The sequence below is a fragment of the Panthera leo genome, chromosome A2 (assembly GCF_018350215.1).
Source record: "Panthera leo isolate Ple1 chromosome A2, P.leo_Ple1_pat1.1, whole genome shotgun sequence".
NCBI lineage: Eukaryota > Metazoa > Chordata > Mammalia > Carnivora > Felidae > Panthera > Panthera leo.
In genome coordinates, this window is record NC_056680.1 from 10,118,038 (window position 1) to 10,138,408 (window position 20,371).

At 58.5% G+C, this 20,371-nt stretch overlaps 1 protein-coding gene across 3 annotated transcripts; it reads left to right on the forward strand.

Annotated features, from left to right (window-relative positions):
- The first annotated feature begins 5,535 nt into the window (after positions 1-5,535).
- Positions 5,536-20,369, forward strand: ADGRE5 (adhesion G protein-coupled receptor E5). Of its 3 annotated transcripts, XM_042928681.1 has the most exons (20): positions 5,536-5,681; positions 8,818-8,868; positions 9,088-9,207; positions 9,748-9,903; positions 13,028-13,159; positions 13,735-13,881; positions 14,338-14,484; positions 14,571-14,617; positions 14,763-14,840; positions 15,857-16,034; positions 16,105-16,212; positions 16,434-16,657; positions 17,220-17,399; positions 18,116-18,307; positions 18,549-18,775; positions 18,877-18,943; positions 19,087-19,178; positions 19,267-19,435; positions 19,532-19,618; positions 19,703-20,369. In XM_042928681.1, exons 1-20 carry the CDS (start codon positions 5,642-5,644, stop codon positions 19,730-19,732), a joined length of 2,472 nt encoding a protein of 823 aa, XP_042784615.1. In that variant the 5' UTR covers positions 5,536-5,641; the 3' UTR covers positions 19,733-20,369. The 3 variants fall into 3 exon arrangements, with proteins under 3 accessions (XP_042784615.1, XP_042784616.1, XP_042784617.1); XM_042928682.1 differs by lacking the exon at positions 13,028-13,159; XM_042928683.1 differs by lacking the exons at positions 13,028-13,159; positions 13,735-13,881.
- The last annotated feature ends 2 nt before the right edge of the window (positions 20,370-20,371 follow it).

The following is a 20,371-nucleotide window of genomic DNA, read 5'->3' on the forward strand; positions in this document are numbered from 1 at the left end:
GCACTTTTCAGTATATCCCGATTTGATTCGTCAGTTATACCGCAGGAGAGCTGGAAAAAAATCATGCTATGACAGTCATACTCTCCATCGACTGAGCCAGCCAGGTGCCCCTCAATTTTTTTTTTTAATTAAGAAAGGAGCATGTTGGGGCGCCTGGGTGGCTGAGTCCGTTAAACGACCAACTCTCGATTTCAGCTCGGGTTATGATCTCACGGTTTGGGAGTTTGAGCCCAGGATCAGGCTCCGCACTGAGAGGGAGAGTGAGGAGACCGCTTGGGATTCTCCGTCTCTCCCTTTCTCTCTGCCCTTCCCCTGCTCGCATGTATGTGCTCTCTCTCTCTCTCTCTCTCTCTCAAAATAAATAGGGGCGCCTGGGTGGCTCAGTCGGTTGGGCGTCCGACTTCGGCTCAGGTCATGATCTCACAGTCAGTGGGTTCGAGCCCCACCTCGGGCTCTGTGCTGACCGCTCAGAGCCTGGAGCCTGCTTCGGATTCTGTGTCTCCCTCTCTCTCTGCCCCTCCCCCGTTCATGCTCTGTCTCTCTCTGTCTCAAAAATAAATAAACGTTAAAAAAATTTAATAATAAATAAATAAATAAGCAAGCTTTAAAAAGAAAGAACGAAAGGGTCGTGTTGCTAAGAGCCAGCCCCTCTCGTGGCCCGCCCCTGCTTCTCTCACTGGCTGTAGGAAACTCCAATACCTTTAGACGGTTGCTGAACCCACTAAGCTTCCATCAAAGTCTTAATGGCTGGGGTGTGAAGGTGCTGCTTTAAAGAATCATTGACGTCGCTGGCTTTAAGCAGCTTGTCTCTCACGTCCCCCTCACTTCCCTAAACCTTGGCGATGGCTGGGAAGGCGTGAAGCTGGGGACGCTTTGGGGTTCAGCTGTGCCCCTGTGAAGCTTCCTGGGTTCCAGGGCCACCTCCTGCCTAGCTAGCTCGGCAGCTGCTTATAAACTGGCTATTTATAGCTCCACCCCCCCCCCAGCCACGTCACGGCCCCCCACCCAGGCCACCAGTGAAGTCAGACCGGTGGGGAAGGGGAAATGGGTTCCGAGCTGGAGTCTGTTTGCGGCTTATGGGTGCCTGTGCCATTTCCTGGGGGCCTTTGTTTCCTAGAAGAGCCAAGAACACCGAAGTGACAGCTACGCCCACTTGCCTTTACCCCAGTGGGTCTTGGGGTGGAAGAGGTGGGAGAACGGGGCGCTGGGGACAGCGGGCACAAATGCGTGCCCTCTTCCTGGGCCTGGAACGCATGCGTGCCCGCCCCTTGCAGGCGTCCCAGCCTCTTGTGGCCCTGGGCTGTGGCCGTGGGCATCTCCACCGCATCTCAAGCGGACAAACTGCCCCCCCAAGACCGCCCACGGCCTCAGCCCCGGGAGACAGAGGCCCAGGGAGTCTCGGGGGCCCAGGCCAGGGAGGCACACGTGCAGTGGTGGCCTTCACTCCCACTCCGCCCCAGGGCTGAGGCCCCAAATAGCTTGGCGTCTATATTTAGAAGTTTGCTCAGCGGTGCCAGGGAACTATAAATATGGCCCAACTTAGCACTGCCTCCTAACTCCCCAGGCTGGGCCGGGCAGGGCTCTGCACCGGGAGCCCCCAGGCAGGTGTCTAGCCTGCAGGAGGAGACAAAGGGCCCATTGTCGGGCCTGCCCTGGTTTGGGGGGGTCAGGGTCGGCCAGTGGCCTCCCACTTTCTTCCCTGGCTTCCTGGCTCCGGGACAGCTGTCTGGCCTCACAATAGCTGTGCCGCCCTCCCGGAGCCAGCAGCTGGGCTCATCCGCGTGGGGGCTGGCCCGGCCCCTTCCTCTGCCATTGTCTCCCAGGCAGGGGGCTTCCTGTTAGCCCCCCTCCACCCAGAGACCCCATCTGACCCCCTACCTCAGCACGAGCTTGGGCTTGCGTGGGTGCTTGGCATAGGCAGGTAGCACAAGAAACCAGGAGGCAGGACGCTGGGGACGCTTGTCTCCCTCCCCACTGCAGCGAAGAGAAGGGGGAGCATCCTAACAGCCACAGCCGTTGTTCACGGAGCGTCCACTCCCGGCTACGCCCCTGCGATTATGACCCTCTCTTTTATGACCCTCACCTGCGCTTGGGCCAGGTTCCGACCATTTCACAGACGAGGAAACTGAGGCCCAGGGACATCACCTCCCCAAGACCACACGATCCAAAAGAGGAAGAGATCGGGTTTGTCCAGGACCTCTGATATGAGATGGGGGTGCCCTGTGGACTATGCAAGTCAGTTCACCGCTCCGTGCCTCAGTTACCCTATCTGTCAAATGGAGATCACAGCACCTGCCTTCTAGGGCTGTTGGGAAGAAAAGTGAGTTCAATCCCTGTAGCACGCTTAGGAGTGGGCCAGGTATACAGTAGGCGCTGGATGAGTGCCATCTTCCACCACCATGATTTGTTACTGCTGTAGCTATAATAATAAAAATATATATATAGACCACGATACGGTACAATACAATATAAAGAGTATTATTATTATTATTGGTTGAATAATCCTGGCTCGGCCACCTCCTAGCTGAGGAATCTCGTGCCGGTGGCCCAACTGTCCAGGGGCCAGTTCCCCATCTGACAAATAGGGACCCACATCCCTGCCTCCCTGTTGTGGAACAGAGGTCACAAGATTGTCCGGGGGTCTGCCAAATAGGTCAGCGGGGCTGGAGCCTCAGGGCAGAGGGAAGGGGGAGAAACAACTTGACGCCCCAGCAGGGGCCAGATCAGGAAGCCCGAAGGGGTTCTTCGTCAGTGGGGGGCAGCGACAGCGGCCTGTGTGGGGTGTTACTAAGTCTATGGGGTGCAGGCTCTGTGCCAGCACTGCAGAGACACAAACAGACCAAAGTCCTGCCCCTGAGCGGAGAGTCTAGTGGGGCCCAGACAGTAAATAAGGTAAGTAGGTATATTCCATGATGGGAGTTGGTGAGAATCGAGAAAATAGGGAGGAGGTGGGGTGCTGAGGACGGTAGGGGTTACATTTGGACTTGAGGGCTGGGTCAGGAAATTGAGCAAAAACATGGAGGGGAGGAGGGAGGGAGCCATGAGATCATCTACGGTAAGAATGATCCAGGTTGCGGCAACAGTCCGTGCAAAGGCCCTGAGGTCAGACTGTGCCCGGTGTTTTCCATAAGGAAGGCTGCAGCAAGTGAGCAAGGTTAGAGCAGGAGGAGGTGAGGGTAGAGGGGTGACAGGGCAGATCATGCAGGAGGACTTGGGGTTTTACCAGTGACGTGGGAGCTACGGAGGGTTCTTGAGCAGAGGAGGGATGTGACCTGACTCGGGCATTCCCAGGTAGCTTCGGGCCACTGTGAGGGGGAACTGAGTGTAGGCAGGAGCCAGAACACCAAGGCCAGAGATGATGGGCCTAGACGAGGGTGGGGGCCAATGAGAAGGAGAGGTAGGAAGATTCTGGGTCTATCTGAAGGCAGGGCCACAGGATTTGCTGATGGGCCAGATTGTGGTGGCGGTGGTGGTAAGGATGTCCTCCTTCATGACTTCCCCAATCTTGCAGCCGATATCTTGAAGTCTTTTCTCCTGTTACCCTGTTCTGTGAGGCCAGTTGGCAGGCATTTTAATCCCATTCACCAGACAAAAAAACTGAGTCCCAGGGAGGTCAGACCTGCTCCAAGGTCCCAAGACACATACCAGGGAGGAAAAGCCCAAAGAATAGATGGTCCCTGAGGACGAGGATGGGTGTGGGGACAATACCTGCCACCTCCCCCAGGCAGGAACCCCCAAACCCCAGCTTCTCCAGATACCCAGCTGTCTGGCCTGCAGGCCTGTGGGGAGGTGATGTCCAGCCCTGAGGTTGGTTTCCAGATTCTGGGAAAAAGCCCCAGATCCACTCCAGACCTGGTCTGGCCCCCTCCCCTCCCAGCCTCCAGCCAGGTCCTCTTCTGCCTCCAAGCCCCTTGGGTGCCTGCCGCAGAAGCCTTCCCAGGCCCGACCCAAGACAAAGGGACAGTGGGGGAGGGGAGGGAGAGCGCTGGAAGGGGTTAATTCCTGGGGCGGAGGTGCTCCAGCATCTCTGGGATAATGCTTCTCTGCTTTCAGCCATTGGTGACCTTTTTTTTTCCCATGACCAACTATCCTTCCCTTTCGACCTATCCTGCACTTCCTATTTTCTTTAATCTTCGACACTTTTGCAGCCCTGAAACCATTCATTTAAAAAGGTAACTTGAGGGGCGCCTGGGTGGTTGGGTCCCTTGAGCGTCTGACTTTGGCTCAGGTTCGTGAGTTAGAACCCCACGTCAGGCTAGCTGCTGTCAGCAAAGAGCCTGCTCCGGATCCTCAGTCCCCCGAACCTGCCCCTCTCTCTGCCCCTCCCCTGCTCTCACTCTCTCTCAAAACGAAACATTAAAAAAAAAAAAGGAAAGAAAAAAGAAACATTAAAAAGGAAACTTTAGATTGACATCCTAGTTGCAAAACCCTTTGGTTGGCCTCCAGGTGGATACTGCCCCCTCCCCCCCCCGCCCCCCCCCCCAACCCCAGGGCCCCAGGGGCGCCAAGGTGTTAAAGACAAATTAGCACCCAGTAGAGACTTTCTTCTGGACCTCTGGAGCTCTGGCAGGGACCGGAGGGACTGGGCTGCCCGCATATGCGTCTCTGCTCAGCCCCTTTTTACCCCTGCCTCCGTAAATTACCCCTGCCTCCCTGTCTCCCCCTCCGTAAATTAGGAATCATAGTCCCGCCTGCCTTGCAGGTGTTTTGCAAAGTGAATGAACTCAAATAGATGCATAGATAATTCTAGGAGAATCGGGCCTGGCTGAGATGAAGAAGCACTTTATAAATAATAGCGTTTTTAAAAAATTATTAGACGCCTCAAGAGACAAGCCAGTCATGTGACTTATTAGGAAAGAAAACAACTCTTCTATCTTGTGATTCCCTGTTGCTGCCCAGAAGCCCCTGAAATACAAGTTTCCCACCAAGGTAAGCGCTGGCCCAGAAAGGCCAGCTCTGGAAGCATGGAAGCCCCGAGGCTCTGCCGTTTCTCTTCTTGGTGCCAGCCTAGCACCCATGAAGGGCCCCTTCGGGCCTCTGCAGGTCCCGTGGGACTCTGGACTCTCTGGACCTCAGTTTCCTCACCTGGAAAACAGAGATGGGGGTTATGGTTGGCTTCGATGCGACACTGGGGACTCGGGCATGGCAAGGCAGCGAGCACAGGGCCATGCCCAACTCGGGAGCCCCAAGCTATTTCGAAGAGCCAGGGGGCCCTGGGCAAGACTCCCTCCCCGCTCCTGCCCACACGTCCCCACTTTCCCCTTGGATACGCCCAGCGCACACACACGGGGCCAGAGTTTGTCAGCCGCTCAAATGGTGGAAAAGCAGGCAGAGGATTTGCGGGCAGGTTGTGTGTGTGTGTGTGTGTGTGTGTGTGTGTGTGTGTGTGTGTGTGTGTGTCAGAGGGAGAGAGAGAGAGAGAGAGAGAGCCCGTGCAACGCCCCTGGGTCTGTGTTTTTACTGCATTTTCCTGTTGGCTTCCAGCTGCCCCGCCAGTTCCGGGGAGGGCCCTGGGCCAGCGGCTGTCCTCCCCCCCCTTAATAAAGGCTGGGCCAGCCCCGGGACACCACGCAGCTGCCCAGCCTGGGGACACCAGCCTGCCCTGCCCATCCTCTGCTTCCCCCGGCCCCGGGTTCAGACCATGGGAGGCACCGGCCACAGCGTCTTTTTCCTCCTTTACGGTGAGAATTTGAGGACCCCCCTGGGAGGGACGAGGGGGCTGAGGAAAGCACCCCTTGGAGCCTTGACACTCCCTTCACCGTGGAGAAAGGGAAGGTGTGGCTGGCAGCTCGGGGCGGGGGCGGGGGGGCCCGCGGCACAGGAAGAAGCCTCATGGCCAGGCGGGCACATGGAGAGAGGGGCTGGCAGTGCCCGGGCACCCCCCTGCCCTGGCAGAGACTCCCAAGGTGCTCTAGGACCCCCCACTCCCACTCAGAGGGATCTCTAAGCTCTGTCCCAGAGACACTTTGGAGGCTGCTCCTTAAGAGGAGAAACTGAGGCATGGGGAAAGGAAGGGGGCAAAAAGTAAGTGCTGGGGCCCTGTAGGCAACTGCTTTTAATATAGGGCATGGGCAGTGCTGGGGACCTGGGAGCCAGGACCCCTCTAATGCGGGGGGGGGGCACTCCCAACATGTCCCCCACTATCTCAGTGACAGGGGGAGCCCCAGAGACCCCATTCTTGCTCCCCTAGTCCCAGCCAGGACTCCCCCGTGAGTTGAATTTTGCCCGCTAGGGGTTTGAACTTGATTTTACTGTAGCGTCCTCCCACCCCCACCCTGCCTCTCTTCCCGCCCCACCCAGGGTGGCTTTAACGGTTATCGGCAGCTCGTTGCCTGAGCAACCAGGCAACAAAGAGAGTGAAGAAATGACACTGGGGGTGCCCAGACCAGAGCTTCCCTGGGCCACAGGGACAGGGGGGTTCCCTGTGCTGGCCCAGGGTGCCAGGCGTGAGCTCAGGTCCTCCCCTAACACCCCTACCCCTGCTCTCCTCCGGAGCAAGGGACAGGAGTCTAAGTGGGACACAACTGATGGGGGGGGGGTCACTGGGGCCACGCACAGAGCCCCTGAGCCTCACTTTCCACATCAGGAAAATGGGGTGAGTCTGGTCTTCACTTTACAGGGTTGAGTTAAGGACTGAGTGAGTTTGTGCCCAAACTATTCCTGGCAGGGAGTGGAGTTCACAGTTAAGAATTAAGCAAACAGTACTTTAGTTTTTTATTTTAATTTGTTATTATTTTCTTCTGGGTTGGACACTGGCGGGTCAGACGTACGGGCTGGGGGGTTTCCTTAGCGGGAGGGGCAAGAGAGTGACTCCCCCGGCCCCACCCCAGGGTCCCGAAGCAAGAATCGAATTGCATTGCCTGCAATGCAAACCAGATGGGACAGAGAGGGGATGACCAGCAGCTCCTCTCCCAGCTCCTGTTTGGGTGACTTCCAAGGCCCCAGATGGAGCCCGCCTGGCCCAGCAGCCTTGGTGGTTGGGAAGGAGCCCCGCCCAGGCCCCAGTGGAGGTTTTGGGGTGCAAAGGACCCCTCCACGCCAGGGTCTGGGAACTTGAGCTCAATCCCACCTTCCTTGGCCCCTCTTTTTCCACCAGATTCTTCCTGAGCTTTTTCTGGGCTCCAAGCCTCGTTTGTCCATCTATAGAATGGACGGAACCGGAACCTGCCAGGGCATTTCTGAGCATGACAGTGGCTACTTGGGGCTTTGGGAGCTGGGAACGGATCAGCCACGGCCCATACTGCCAGGGAGGGTCATTTTGTGGTCTGTCTTGCAAAGAGGAACTGGGTCCTGGCCGAGGGGGGAATTAGCCAAGCCCTGCGGCCAGAGAGGAGGAAGAGAGGAAGGAATCCTCGTTAGAGGGAGGGGAAGGGCATTCCAGCCTCAGTTTACTCTGACTCGAGGGCCCTGAGGCCGGGCGGGGCGGGAGGGGGGGGGGGTCTCTGGCCCCACTTGGCCTAAGGGGTATCAAGTCTGGACACAGGAACTGAGGGGTCAGGGCACCTTCCCATCTGCACCCGCTACAGCCCTTCCAACTGTGCTCACAACGACGGACCCCAGAATTCCCCTAGGAGCCCCATCCAGGGGCAACACAATGTGACTCATCCCTTCCCCTCGGCCCAGGAAGTGACTCACGCCCTCCCTTCCTCCCTCCCTCCCCGTCTCCATCCCCCCACCCACCACCCCACTTTGGGTCTCCCTGGATAATCGGGGTCTCCCCAGCTTCGCCGGCATTCCTAGCCTGGCAGGGAGTGGGGGTCTCCCCCAGCCCTTCCCAGACCCCCACCTGCTGCTGAAGCACCCTCCGCCCTCCCTCCCTTCCAGTTTCCATTCACCCCCCTTTCTAGTTGTATCCCTATCTTGCTCTCAATCTCTCCATTTCTGTGTCTCTCTGTCCAATCTCTGCCATCTCAGTCTCTCTCTTTCCGTAAGTTCCTGATTCCTCTGTCCATCTCTTTCTAGCACAGCCTTAACTTCTGCCTGATTCTCTCCCTCCACCTGTCCTGTTCCCTTTCTCCCTGTCTCTCCCCCCGCCCCCTCTCCTTCTCTTCCCTCACCATCTCCTTGTCTCTCTCACTGGTGAACAAGGAGCTCCCTGTCTCTAGAGCCCCTGTTGACTTGAGGAGGACCCCCAAACACATGCCGTGGGAATAGGGTCCCCCTGAACAGCAGGAACGGCGGGAGACAAGCACCACCCCCCACACTGAGCCCACAGCGTCTTCCTGTGTGCAGGGAGCCTGGGGTGAAATGTCACCACTGGGTCCCAAGCTGGTTGTTGGGCTGACAGATGTGGGTGTGGTGTGCGTGCACCTGTGTCCCTGAGCCATCAGAGATTCGAACACCTGGTCCAACCCCTTCACTGGTATAGAAAGGAATAACGATGGTAAACACTTGGACACACCAGGCAGTATCCACGAGCCTGATTCTCACACGCCTCCAAGAAATGCTGCCAATTAACATCCCCATTCTGCAGATGGGGAAACTGAGGCACCGAAAAGTGAGGCAACCGGAACAAGGTCTGGGATTCGAACCAAGGCCCCCTGTCGCCAACTGAACTGTTGCCGCAGCTGGGTTCCCTCCCCACCCTGTCTGAAACCCATCCCCAGACGGCAGGTCGCAGACACTCTGGCCGTGGTTGCTGGAGTCCAGGGAGGGCTGCCCGCTCTCTCATTAGGCAATGGACAGAGCCCAAGCCTGGGAGCGCTCAGCAGCCCCCTGCCCTCAGATGTGTCACCCTCAGGCCCCCATCATTCCTTCCTTGCTCTGGGGTCCCCTCCCCAACCCCCCAACAACACACACCCTCTGTCTCTGTTCCAGTGCTGTGTGTCTTGTGGACCCTGTTCGAAGCTGAATCCCAGAAAACCAGTGGTGAGTCTGCGGCAAAGTCAGCCACAGCCACAGCCTGGGGAGGGGGCCCTGGACCCCCACAGCCCAGGCAGGAGAGGTCTGATGCAGGGGGAAGGCCAGGGCTGCCCCTCCCAGCAACCCCGACTTTGGAGATGATCCTGCCCTGCCCACCCCCCCCCCCCCCACTCCCCAGCACCTGGCTCAGACCTCACCTTCCAACTGTGGTCACCATCCCCACAGACTGTGCTCGCTGGTGCCCCCTGAACTCCAGATGTGTCAACGCCACGGCCTGTCGCTGCTCTCCGGGGTTCACTTCTTTATCTGGGGACATCTTCACCAACCGCTTGGAGAATTGTGATGGTACAGGGGCCTGGTGGGGGGGTGGGGGGTGGGGCATGGAGATGGTGAGGCATAGCCCAGTGCCCATGGGAGATGTGAGTGGCAGTTGGGGTCTCCGCCTTTGGCCTTGGGACTCTTATCAAGGGCACAGAAAAGAGAAGGGAAAAGATATAAAGGTGGGAAATAAGAAGTGAACAAACTGGAGAGAGAGGAGCTGGGTCTCCAGGACCCCTGGAGTCTATGCTCCAGTTTGCCCTTCCAGGACTGGGAGGAAGATGCTGAGATGCCACCCACCCCGCATCTCAGCACTCCCTGCTGTGCTCAAATCCGGGCTGCCAGCCAGAGGGCAGAGAAGAGCAGAGCTGATTGAGTGGGCTTCAGGAACGGCTTGCTCCAGCTGCAGCCCAGCCTCTGCAGTAGAGCTCAAGAGTCTAATCGTTTCTTAAAAAACACTGACGAAGCGTTGGGCCCCATGCTGGGGAATCGGGCCGGGGGTAGGGATCTCTTCCCCACAGGAACTCATGCGTTTGGGAGGTGACCCTTTGTCCTGTTGTGTTTCAGACATCAATGAGTGTGGGCCACCCTTGGCAGTGTCCTGTGGAAAATTTGCAGACTGCCAGAACACAGAGGGGAGCTACCACTGCGAATGCAGCCCCGGATACCAGCTTGCTTCTGGGGCAAAAACGTTCAGGAATGAGAGTGAGAACACATGTCAAGGTAAGAACCACCCCACACCTTCCATCTCCCCGTCTACAAGGTTTGGGGTGACCAGAGCCATTGCTAAAGCATCCCGGGGGTGGGATGAGTCGGGACAGGTATGTCTGTTCCTGGGCCACCAGCACAGAGAGGCAGGGTAGCGGGAGGGACAAGGGCCTGAATCCTGGCTTTGCCACTTGATAGCTGTGTGTGTGACCCTGGCCAGGATACTTATTCAGAAATCACCGTTAATGCGCAAGATGTGATATTATCGTGATTTTGTGTTAAGAAAAAAAAAAGAATCTCTAGTTTTTACAGATAAAAACAAAAGCAGCTTTGTCTTTTGTTAACTGGGGGACCTTGGACAAGTGATCCCGCCTCTCTGTGCCTCAGTTTACCCATCTGTAAAAAAAAAAAAAGGGGTGTGTGTGTGTGACAATGGTGCTTACCTCATAGAATTGCCAGGAAGGGAGGCAGCAAAGCACAGAACAGTGGTGGCTGCTGGGTTTTATGATCTGATGCACCCTCTACGGGATGGGCGTCCCCAGGGCCTGTGCCCAGGGTGGGCACTGAGACCCCACTGTAATCCCATCTCTTGCCGTGGTCTTGCGCAGTGAGGACACCGTTCAGGCCCAGAAGCCAGCCTCCGCGCATCACCAGGCTTTGCCCCCCTTCCAGGGAGAACAGCAGGCAGCGGAAGGGGCTTCGGGCATCCTCAGGGGGCTGGGGGTGGAGGGCAGCAGTGGCCACAGGGGGTTAGTGTAGAATACAGAGAGAGGAGAGGAGGAGAGCAGAAGTGAGGTGAGGACGGGGCAGAGCTGAGGGTCCAGAGGACTCTAAGGAGGGTCCAAGGCACCCCGCCCCCCCCCCCCCCCCCACCGCCAGCCACTGTGGAGAGAAGAGCCCACAGCCTTGGTCCCAGCCCCTTCCTGCCCTGCATGCAGACAGAGGACTGCAGAGCCTCCCTGGTGGGAGGGAAGGGGGCACCTGCACTTCCGTGGAGCCCAGCAATGCTGGTCCCGAGGGGCCCCTGTGGGTCAATCTTGTGGCCCAGACACGTGGCCTCGCCAGAGGACAGCGCGTGAAATGGAAATGGAAATGGAAATGGAAATGGAAATGGAAATGGAAAAAGGTCCCTCATTTCCAGGTGAATATAGCACGTTTGGGGAATGGAGAGCGGGCCGGGTTTCAACTCCCACTTGCCTCCCGGGCCAGATGCCCATGTGCACCGAGCAACCTGCACAACTGCATATGTGGATCATGGATCCCACCCAGTGTGCCTGGACAGGCAATGCCACCCACCCACCGTCGTGGTGCTTGTGGTTATCGAGGGGCTGCATTGCTGTGTTACAACAGGCCAGGGCTGAGAGACGGGGACTCCGTCAGGCGGCTGGGTAGACACGTAACAAGAGAGGGGCGAGGGACAGCCACGGACCTCAAGCTGGGTGACAGGGAAGGGATAGTCTCCGCTGGTTTGGCCCAGGACCTGCCACCCGAAGACCTAGCTCTGTGAAGGGCTCAGCCTCTGTCGCAGCCGAGGACGCATCACCCATGTCGTGGCAGCGCGTCTGGCCACAGGCAGGGGAGACCCAGGCTGCTCCGCGGGCCCCTTGCCCCACCCTCCCCAGGCATCAAAGGATGTCCTTGTCACCTACCTGGCGTCCCGCACCTCTCTGAACCCCCCGGCTCAGACTCCTCCACAGAGGGTCACCTCTGGATGTTTGGAACGTACCCCCCACCCCCCTGGCACCTTATTTGCATAAAACAAGAGGCAGGTGGCATTCGAGATGCTTCACAGGAGGTGCGTTCCAGGGCAAGATCCGTCCTCTTTGCCACCATCACGAACTGCCCGGCCAAGACCTTCCCCCACCAGAGCCCTCACGGGCTTGGCCATATCAGCAGCCCTCTCAGACCCTTGGCCATGATGGACCCAGGGACCCCATCCGGAAAGGCGGGAGGATGGAGATTTGAGAGCAGGCCCACAGCCCCTGGCCAGCCCTGCCCTAGCCAGCATCCTTCCTGGAGAAGGCCCCTCCTGATGCCCTGACCACCCCCACCCCTTCTCAACCACTGGGCCTTCCTCTATTTCGCCGCATAAGGCTCTGTCCCCACCCTCCCCAGTAACTTTGGTTCAGGGGCCTGAGGGCAGCCCGGCTGACCAGGACCCGGAGGATGTTGTGTCTGGGGTGGGCCAGGTGACAGCAACCCTCCCCCACCCCCCACCATTTGCACACTTGGAGAGTCAGGTGAACCAAGAGGCTCCCCCTCTGGACCAGATGACAAGGGAGACTGTCATCCAGGACCATTGCCCCAGGCCCAGCCCTCTCCTGAGGGACAGAAGATAGAGGCTGAGCCCCATTCGGCTGGGCCCAGTGTCTGCCCCCCTGGGGGGAGCCCAAGGGCCGAGAAGACACAATCATCTGCCATGCCTCACGCATCAGCACCTGCTCCCTTCTCCAGTCCTCGCCCGCTGCTGGCCTCCCTCAGACGTGGATCCTCACCCTCATGGGAAAAAGGCATCTTCACTGCCCCGAGGCCGCCCGACTGGACATCAGCAACACCGTCCACCCCAGCCTGGCGCCCACCATCCATCCTTACTCTCCCTGCCCCTGCCCAAAAGCCTCGTCTTTTAAAGGCCTGGCTCGGGTGTGGGACCCGTCCATCTCCGTGGAGCTGGAGTCTCAGAGTTAGCGTGGATGGGAGCGTGCCGTCTGTCCCCTGAGGGTGACCGGGATTCCAAGGGGAATTCAGCCAGCAAGCGGCCACCCTGGCGGAGTCAGGGTGAAGGCCATGGCTGGGAGCCCTGACAGGTCCTGGTCTGGTGTGCGGCATTTCCCTGGCACTCGGCTCCCAGGAAGGCCCACCCTGGACTTGACCAAGTCCTCAGGCTGGGACACAGGTGGTCATGCGTCCCTGCCCCAGCTGGGAACCACCCAGAGAGGCAGACGGGAGGACTCAGGCTGCTTCCTGCCACATCTGGACAACCGAACATCTGGGCCACCATGCTTCGCCCCTAGGATGCCTCCATGTGAATTAGAAAAGGCACCCCCGCTCGCTGAGGAGGAGACGGCGGGGCCTTCCAGATGCTTCTATCCCAGGAAACAGCTGCAGGCAGGCCTCCAACACCCTCTCCTTCCCCCTGCAGGCGTGGACAAGTGTCAGCTGAAACCCAGACTCTGTAAAGGCCGCAGCATCTGCATCAACACCCAGGGCAACTACACCTGCAGGTGCCCACCCGGCTTGGAGCTCAACCTGAGCGACCCGAACGTGTGCTCAGGTAGAGGCCCCGGAAGACTGTGAGGCTGCGCCAGAGCTGGGGCGGGGCCCAGGCGGACCCCGCAGCCCATGGAGGAGGGAGAAGAGCCTTGGGTTCCTGAAACACCAGGGCTTTGCTCTGCCCAAGGATCTGCCTCCCCAGATGGCCCACCACAGAGCAGGGAGGTAGCAGGGCCTTCCGGGCCTGGGGTTCCCTTGCGGAGCCCCTGGCCTCTGTGAGCATCCCCTGGTCTCGCCCCTTCTTCACCTGCCTCTTGGGAGCAGGGGGAGGGTGTCGCTTCCAGTTCCTGGAAAGGGAGCCTGGGCCAGAGCTGGGGAGGGAGTAGCTGAGAGTCCTTGGAAAGAAAGTCCGGTCCCCATGACTCAGTTTCCCCCCTGGTTTCACAGCCTGTAAACCGGGGACCATGGTCCCTGCCTCGCCCATCTTGCAGGGAGGCCATCATAAGGTGCACTGAGATTGAGGTTGAAGGTCACCAGGGGGCAGCACGTGCAATAACAGCAGGGTCCCTGATGCCGGGCAGTGAGAGGTGGGTGCCGCCAGTGGAGGGGACCCTGACCCTCTGGCTTTGTCCTCAGATGTGAATGAATGTACCTCGGGGCAAAACCCGTGCCACAACACCACCCACTGCCTCAACAACATTGGGAGCTATGAGTGCCGCTGCCGGCCTGGCTGGAAGCCCATTCCTGGGTCCCCCGATGGCCCAAACAACACCGTCTGTGAAGGTCCAGAGCTCAGATGCCACATCTTAGAGACCCACACTCAGAACAGCTGATTGCACGCGTATTCAGTGGCACCCACACCACCCAAGCAGAATGAATGCTGGCGGTGCCCTGCTGTGCCAAGCGTTAATTCTCTTGAGGCTCGATGGGAAAAGATCTGGGGGGGGCGGGGATCCTGGGGAAGGAGCCGGGGTACTGAGGAGCAGGCTCCTTGGAGACCCCAGGCGACAGCTAATTACCAACTGGGACAAAGGTGTTTCAATAGTTCACAACCTGCACATCTGTACAGGGCTCACGTGCTATGTGTCAGGCTTCCCCACACTTCCCATAACTCCTGCATCACCAGGATGTGGGGTCGGCAGGGGACATCACCTCCAGCCAAGGTGGGAGGTACTAATATGGGGAAAGGGGGCGGGACACAGAAGGAGAAGGGCCTGAGTCCCACCTTTGTGTCCCCAGATGTGGACGAGTGCAGCTCCTGGCCGCCTGTGTGCCACAACTCCACCGTCTGCATCAACACCGTGGGCTCATACAGGTGCCGCTGCCGCCGTGGCTGGGAGCTCAAACCCGGATTCCAGAATAAGCAAACGAACACCACCTGTCAAGGTACCTGGTCTGACCTGACCCCAGCCGCCATCCCAACACACACAGACACTCTCACACCTAATAAATGGCTGTTTTATCGCCTGCAGAGATGTCCTTCCCTGCCTGGACCGAACCCCCTGGAATCAAGAGCCAGGTGGGTGGCCCCAGCAGGGACCAGGAGGCAGGAATCCCTCTGTGCCGCCCGCCTAATTCCCCCAATTTCCCCAAGCTCCCCCCACCCCCCACCCCAACACACATACGCGAGGCTCTCTGACCCGCCCCTTCTCCTCTCTTCCCAGAGACTCTCCCACTTCTTTAAAAGAGTCCAAGATCTGCGCAGAGACTTCAAGCCGGCCTTGGCTCAGGACACCATCGAGGTAAGAGCAAGCACTGGGGGGGGGGGGAGGGGGGGACCCATGGACAGCATGGGGTGGCAGAGGGATGCTTCCGTGTGAGTGGAGACAGCCCAAGCAGGGGTTACACGAGCACAAACACAAACATATATACACTCCTTAAAACGCACACACGCACACTGGAGAGGCACAGAATGCCAACAGAATGCAGCAGTCAAGAGTTTCGCCTCCCTAGTTAGGCCACAAGGGCTCAAATCCCCTCCATCCCACCCACCCTGCCCCACCAATTGCCACTTTCTGCTGTGTGACGTCAGACGAGTGAGTCCCCCTCTCTGGGCCTCATTCTCCTCGTCTGAAAATAGTGCCTGCTTTACACAGTTGGGTTTGAAGGTTTCTGTGAACTAAAAGAAGTAAAGCTCAAAGAAAGAACGGTGCCTGGCACACAGTGAGCATTATGTGTTAAGGTTTAGCCTATGTGCTAAGCTGGGGAGAAATATGTGAGCCCATGTCATTTTAAATTTTCCAGTAGTGGGGCGCCTGACTGGCTCAGTCAGAAGGGCGTGCAACTCTTGGTCTTGGGGTTGTGAGTTCAAGCTCCACGCTGGGTGTAGAGATGGCTATAAAATTTTTAAAAATTATATATGCTAACTAAATTGGATGTAAATTTAAAAAGTAAAATTAAATATATATATATATCAAAAAAAATTTTAATTAAAAAAGCAAACAAAAATAAAAATTTCCAGTAGCTACATTAAAATAAACAAAAGTAAACAAGTGAAATTGATGTGGAGATTGCATTTAACCCAGCAGATTCGAAATTATTCCCATTTCAACGTGGACCCAGATTTCGAGTGCTGGATAGCCATGTGTGGCTTGTGGCAATTCTGCTGGTCAGTGCAGGTGTAGAGCCTGGGAGGAAGCCCGTGCCTGTCCCCCAGGCAACCCCAGGTGGTTCTGCAGTGTGCCCCTAGGTAGAGGGGGGTTGAAGTCAGGCAGCCCTTGCAGGGCAGTGACCCACCAGCTGTCACCCATCCCCCCAGAACCTCATCACGTCAGTGGATGAGCTGCTGGAAGTCCCCAGTGACCTGGACGCCTTGGCCCTGCCTGAAAGGCACAAGATGGCCACCTACCTCCTCTCTGAGCTTGAAAGAGTCCTGAGGACCTTGGCCAAGGCCATGCCTGGAGCCTCCTTCACCTACCATTCCCCTTCGAACACAGGTGAGACCTCGCCCTGCCCGGGGCCTCATCCGGCACCCAGAGCCCCCGATCACTGCCCCTCTCTTCTCAGAGCTGTCCCTGATGATCCAGGAGCAAGGGGACGGATACACCACCATAGGCCAGAGCCACGCACGGATGCTGCTGGACTGGGCTGTGGCAGCCGCAGCCAGGGACTCAGGTAACAGCGGGGATCCAGAGGGGACTCCCGTGGGAAAGGGGAGGAGGAGCTGGGATGTGGCAAGGGTTGAGGTTCTAAATATACAACAACTGGAAACTGGCCTATTGCCAGATCCCAGGCATCATGGCGTCCTGGAGGGCTTGAATAGACATCCTGGGAGGGAGGATGAGGCGTGGGAGGAGGAAGGGCAGAAGGTAGTAGCCGGCCTGTCTACCCCCCAGACCCCACCGTGATGGGCATCTTCTCCAGCTGTAAAATGCAGAAATTGCTGGCCAACGCCTCCTTGGAGTTGGACCCCGAGACGAAAGCTAAGCTAAAAGATCTCCACCAAAGTCCTGTCCGTGGCGCCCAGTACGAGCTCCTCTCAGCCGTCAACTTGGTCTTTCTGAGCAACACAAACACCGAGCACCTTGACTCCCCGGTCACCTTTGCCTTCTCCCACCCTGTGAGTCCTCTGGTGGGGAGGAATCAGTCCTACTGCTCACTCCTTAGCCAGGGTCACAGGGGTTCCTCTGCAGCCTTCATTTTCCTACTCTGCTTCTTCCTCAAACGGACCTCAGGGCCTTTGCATTTGCTGTGCCCTCTGTGTGAGACACACCGTCTCCCACGTGACTCAGTCCTTTACCCAGTTCCAGTCTTTGTTCAAATGTTACCTCTTCCTTTAGGTCTTCCTTGACCTCCTCATTTAAAATTACAGTCTGTAATCATGCCCCACCTTCCCCTATGCTGTTTCTCTTTTCAAAAGCTCTTACTACCTTCTAACACACCATCTAGTTTCCTTATCAGGTTCATTATTTACATCGGTCTCCCCCACTGGCATGCCGAGCCCAAAAGGGCAGGGACTGGTGTCAGCCCTGTTCATTGTGTGCCAGACCAGGGGACACAGCAAAGGAGGCGCTCAGTAAATACCTGTCAAACGAAAAACAGCCCCCCTTGGGCTCAACCAAGCCCAGGACCCAAGAGTGGGCTCCAGGCTAACCTCTCCAACCATTCCCGCCTGCCTGCAGATGGAGACGCCCGGACCGCGACAGGGGCTGGTGTGTGCATTCTGGAAGAGTGATGACAGGGGCGGAGGGCACTGGAACACCACGGGCTGCTGGACCCGGGGCACCAGTAATAACAGCACCACGTGCCAGTGCAACCACCTGAGCAGCTTTGCCATCCTCATGGCCCACTATGACATAGAGGTGAGCAGCCCTCAAAAGCCCACAGGTGGCAAGCCTGGCTTAGGTGAGACAGACAGCTGGTTCTGTATGGTCACACAGCCCCAGTGGTCCCACCCCATGCCCCCCAGCCCCTTCCCTGGGACCCAGCAACTGCTCTGGCTAGCGCCCCTCTGACTGTCCGTCTGGAACCGGTGGTTAAATGATCGCTAAAAGCTCCAAAGGGAGTACAACGCTCTGTATGTGGCTTCAGAGATACACAGAGAAGCTGGGCCACGCGTTTAATTGAAATGGGCCAGGCAGAGTATGGAAGGCTCTGGTCCAAGCCAAAAGCTCGGGAAGGACAAAAAGGCGGGTTTCAACGAGTTGATAGAGGTGGCCAGGTGTAGGAGGGGTAGAACTTGAGATGAGCAAGGAGGGTCAGAGAGGTGGGACCCTTAGTGTTAGAAAGAAGAATGTGGCCTTGAGGCTTAGCGCGGGGAGGCCCATCAGGAGGAACTGGGATCCCTGGTGCATCCGTGGTTGTGTGCGTGCATTGCGCGGGGTGGTGGGTGTTTAGGAAGAGACACAAAGCAAGCCTGTTCAAGTGTTGAAGGCAGGGGATGTGGGGGGAGGCGAGTGCATGATCTCCAGAGACCTGGAGGGCAGGCCCCTGATGGGTCCGGGTGGTGGGGCCCGCAAGGAGGGCAGGAAGGGCTCAGGGCGCTGACGGAGCCCCACGCACCCCATCCTGCATCTAGGACCCGAAGCTGGCCCTGATCACCAAGGTGGGGCTAGCGCTGTCGCTAGTCTGCCTGCTGCTATGCATTCTCACCTTCCTGCTGGTGCGGCCCATCCAGGGCTCGCGCACCACCGTGCACCTGCATCTCTGCATCTGCCTCTTCGTGGGCTCCGCCATCTTCCTGGCGGGCATCGAGAACGAAGGCGGCCAGGTGAGGTCCGGGGCGGTGGGAACGTCTCACCTCCACCAGAACCCCAGGCCGGCGGGGCCCGGGAGGGGGCGAGACCCGTCCAGTCCCGGGGCTGGGTGGCCACCGCCCGCTCCGCCCGCGCGAGGTCCTCGGCACAACAGAGCTGTGGCCGCTCGTCCCCGCCCGCCCCGAGGGCCCTGGCGGGGCGCGGCTCCGCCCCGTACTGACGTCGCCCCGCCCCCGCCCCGCCCCCGCCCCGCAGGTGGGGCTGCGCTGCCGCCTGGTGGCCGGACTGTTGCACTACTGCTTCCTGGCCGCTTTCTGCTGGATGAGCCTCGAGGGACTGGAGCTCTACTTCCTGGTGGTGCGCGTGTTCCACGGCCAGGGCCTGAGCAAGTGCTGGCTCTACCTGATCGGCTATGGGGTGCCCCTGCTCATCGTGGCCATCTCGGCAGCCGTCAGACACAAGCACTACGGCCGCTCCCGCTAGTGAGTGCAGCGGAGCCGTCCGATGGGAGGGCAGGGGACCACGGTCCTGGCCAGTGTCCTTCCCCTCTGCGGAGCTGACATGACCCTCCCTTCCCACCCAGTTGCTGGTTGAACCCAGAAGATGGCTTCCTCTGGAGCTTCCTGGGACCTGTGATCTTCATCGTTCTGGTAGCTGCCCCCACCCCACACCTGAGGAGCGCAGCCACACTGGGCCAGCTCTCCCCGCCCCCCCCCCCCCCCCCCCCCCGCACCCTGCCCCCACAGTCCCAGGGATTCCCCCTAATGCCAGTTCTACCTTCCCCCCAACCCAGTTCAATGCTGTCATCTTCGTGACTACTGTCTGGAAACTCACGCAGAAGTTTTCTGAGATCAACCCAGACATGAAGAAACTTAAGAAGGCCAGGTGAGAGTGGAGGGCAGGGAAGGGGCTGGCAGCGAGCAGAGGGTGTGCGAGGGGGGCCTCCCCCACTGCAACGCTGTCCTCTCCGCAGGGTGCTGACCATCACGGCTGTCGCTCAGCTCTTTCTGCTGGGCAGCACCTGGGTCTTCGGCCTGTTCCTCTTTAACCCACACAGCTGGGTGCTGTCCTACACCTTCACCATCCTCAACTGCCTGCAAGGCTTCTTCCTCTTCATCCTCCACTGCCTGCTCAACAAGAAGGTGGGCTGTGGCTGGGCTGGGGGGGGGGGGGGGGTGCGCCAGGCCCCCCTGCCTGGGGCCTGCCCCTTCCCTAACCTGGCCCCCCGGGCCCCACAGGTGAGGGAGGAGTACCGGAAGTGGGCCGGCTGGGTCACCGGGAACAGGTACTCGGAGTTCACCACCTCCTCATCCAACCAGACTCAGGTAAGGGCCGAGCCTGGGGTAGGGGTGCTGGGCCAGAGGGCACCCAGCCCGGGCTCTGTGCTCACAGTGTACTTTTCTTACCAGGCCCACAGGCCTTCGGAGTCTGGCATGTGACAGCGCGGCTCCCACCAGACCAGGAGGTCCTGTGGCCTCAGCAGCTTTTGCACGTGTTGAAAGACGGTCCCCTCCTCTCTCGCCCCTCTGCTCCCTCCGCCAGCCTGCCTCGGCCCCCATGTGCACCACAGAAAGCAGGGGGCAGCAGCTGTAGTCTGGCACCAAAGCCCAGGAAGCCCAGAACACCCAGCCCGGTGGAGAGTTGGACCCGCCGGGCCTGCTTCTGCTGCCTCCCTGCCCCACCCCAGCCAGGACCCAGGGTGAGGGCAGGAGTCCGGCCCAGGGCCGCAGTGCCTTTCCCGGCTACCCCAGGCCTGTCAGACTGAGGACGCTGTGCCCAGCCAGGCCCTTTCCCCTCGTCTGTTTTTGCTACAGAACAAGAGGCCAGGGTGCTGGGGCTCTAGCTCCCCGTTAAGCTAAGACTGAGGCCAGGGGTGGGGGAAAAGCAGGGCCCCTCCCAGCCCCACTGCCTGAGGCTCACGGTACAGAAGCCCATCTGCTCCTGGAGGCAGAAGGCTCTCACTTGTTTGGAAAGTTGTGAATGTTGTCTGTTGTTGTTTTTAATCTGTATAAACTTTTCAACATCGACACATAAAATTAAACGTCCTACTGATAAAGAAAATTGCTGTGGAGCTCCCT

What these genes read in the sequence shown, in the direction of transcription:
- ADGRE5 (XM_042928681.1), top strand. Translation starts at nt 5,642, where the DNA reads ATGGGAGGCACCGGCCACAGCGTCTTTTTCCTCCTTTACG. An exon ending in TGGCCCACTATGACATAGAG is followed by an intron (nt 17,400 to 18,115) that starts GTGAGCAGCCCT and finishes TCCTGCATCTAG; the next exon opens with GACCCGAAGCTGGCCCTGAT. An exon ending in AAGAAACTTAAGAAGGCCAG is followed by an intron (nt 19,179 to 19,266) that starts GTGAGAGTGGAG and finishes TCCTCTCCGCAG; the next exon opens with GGTGCTGACCATCACGGCTG.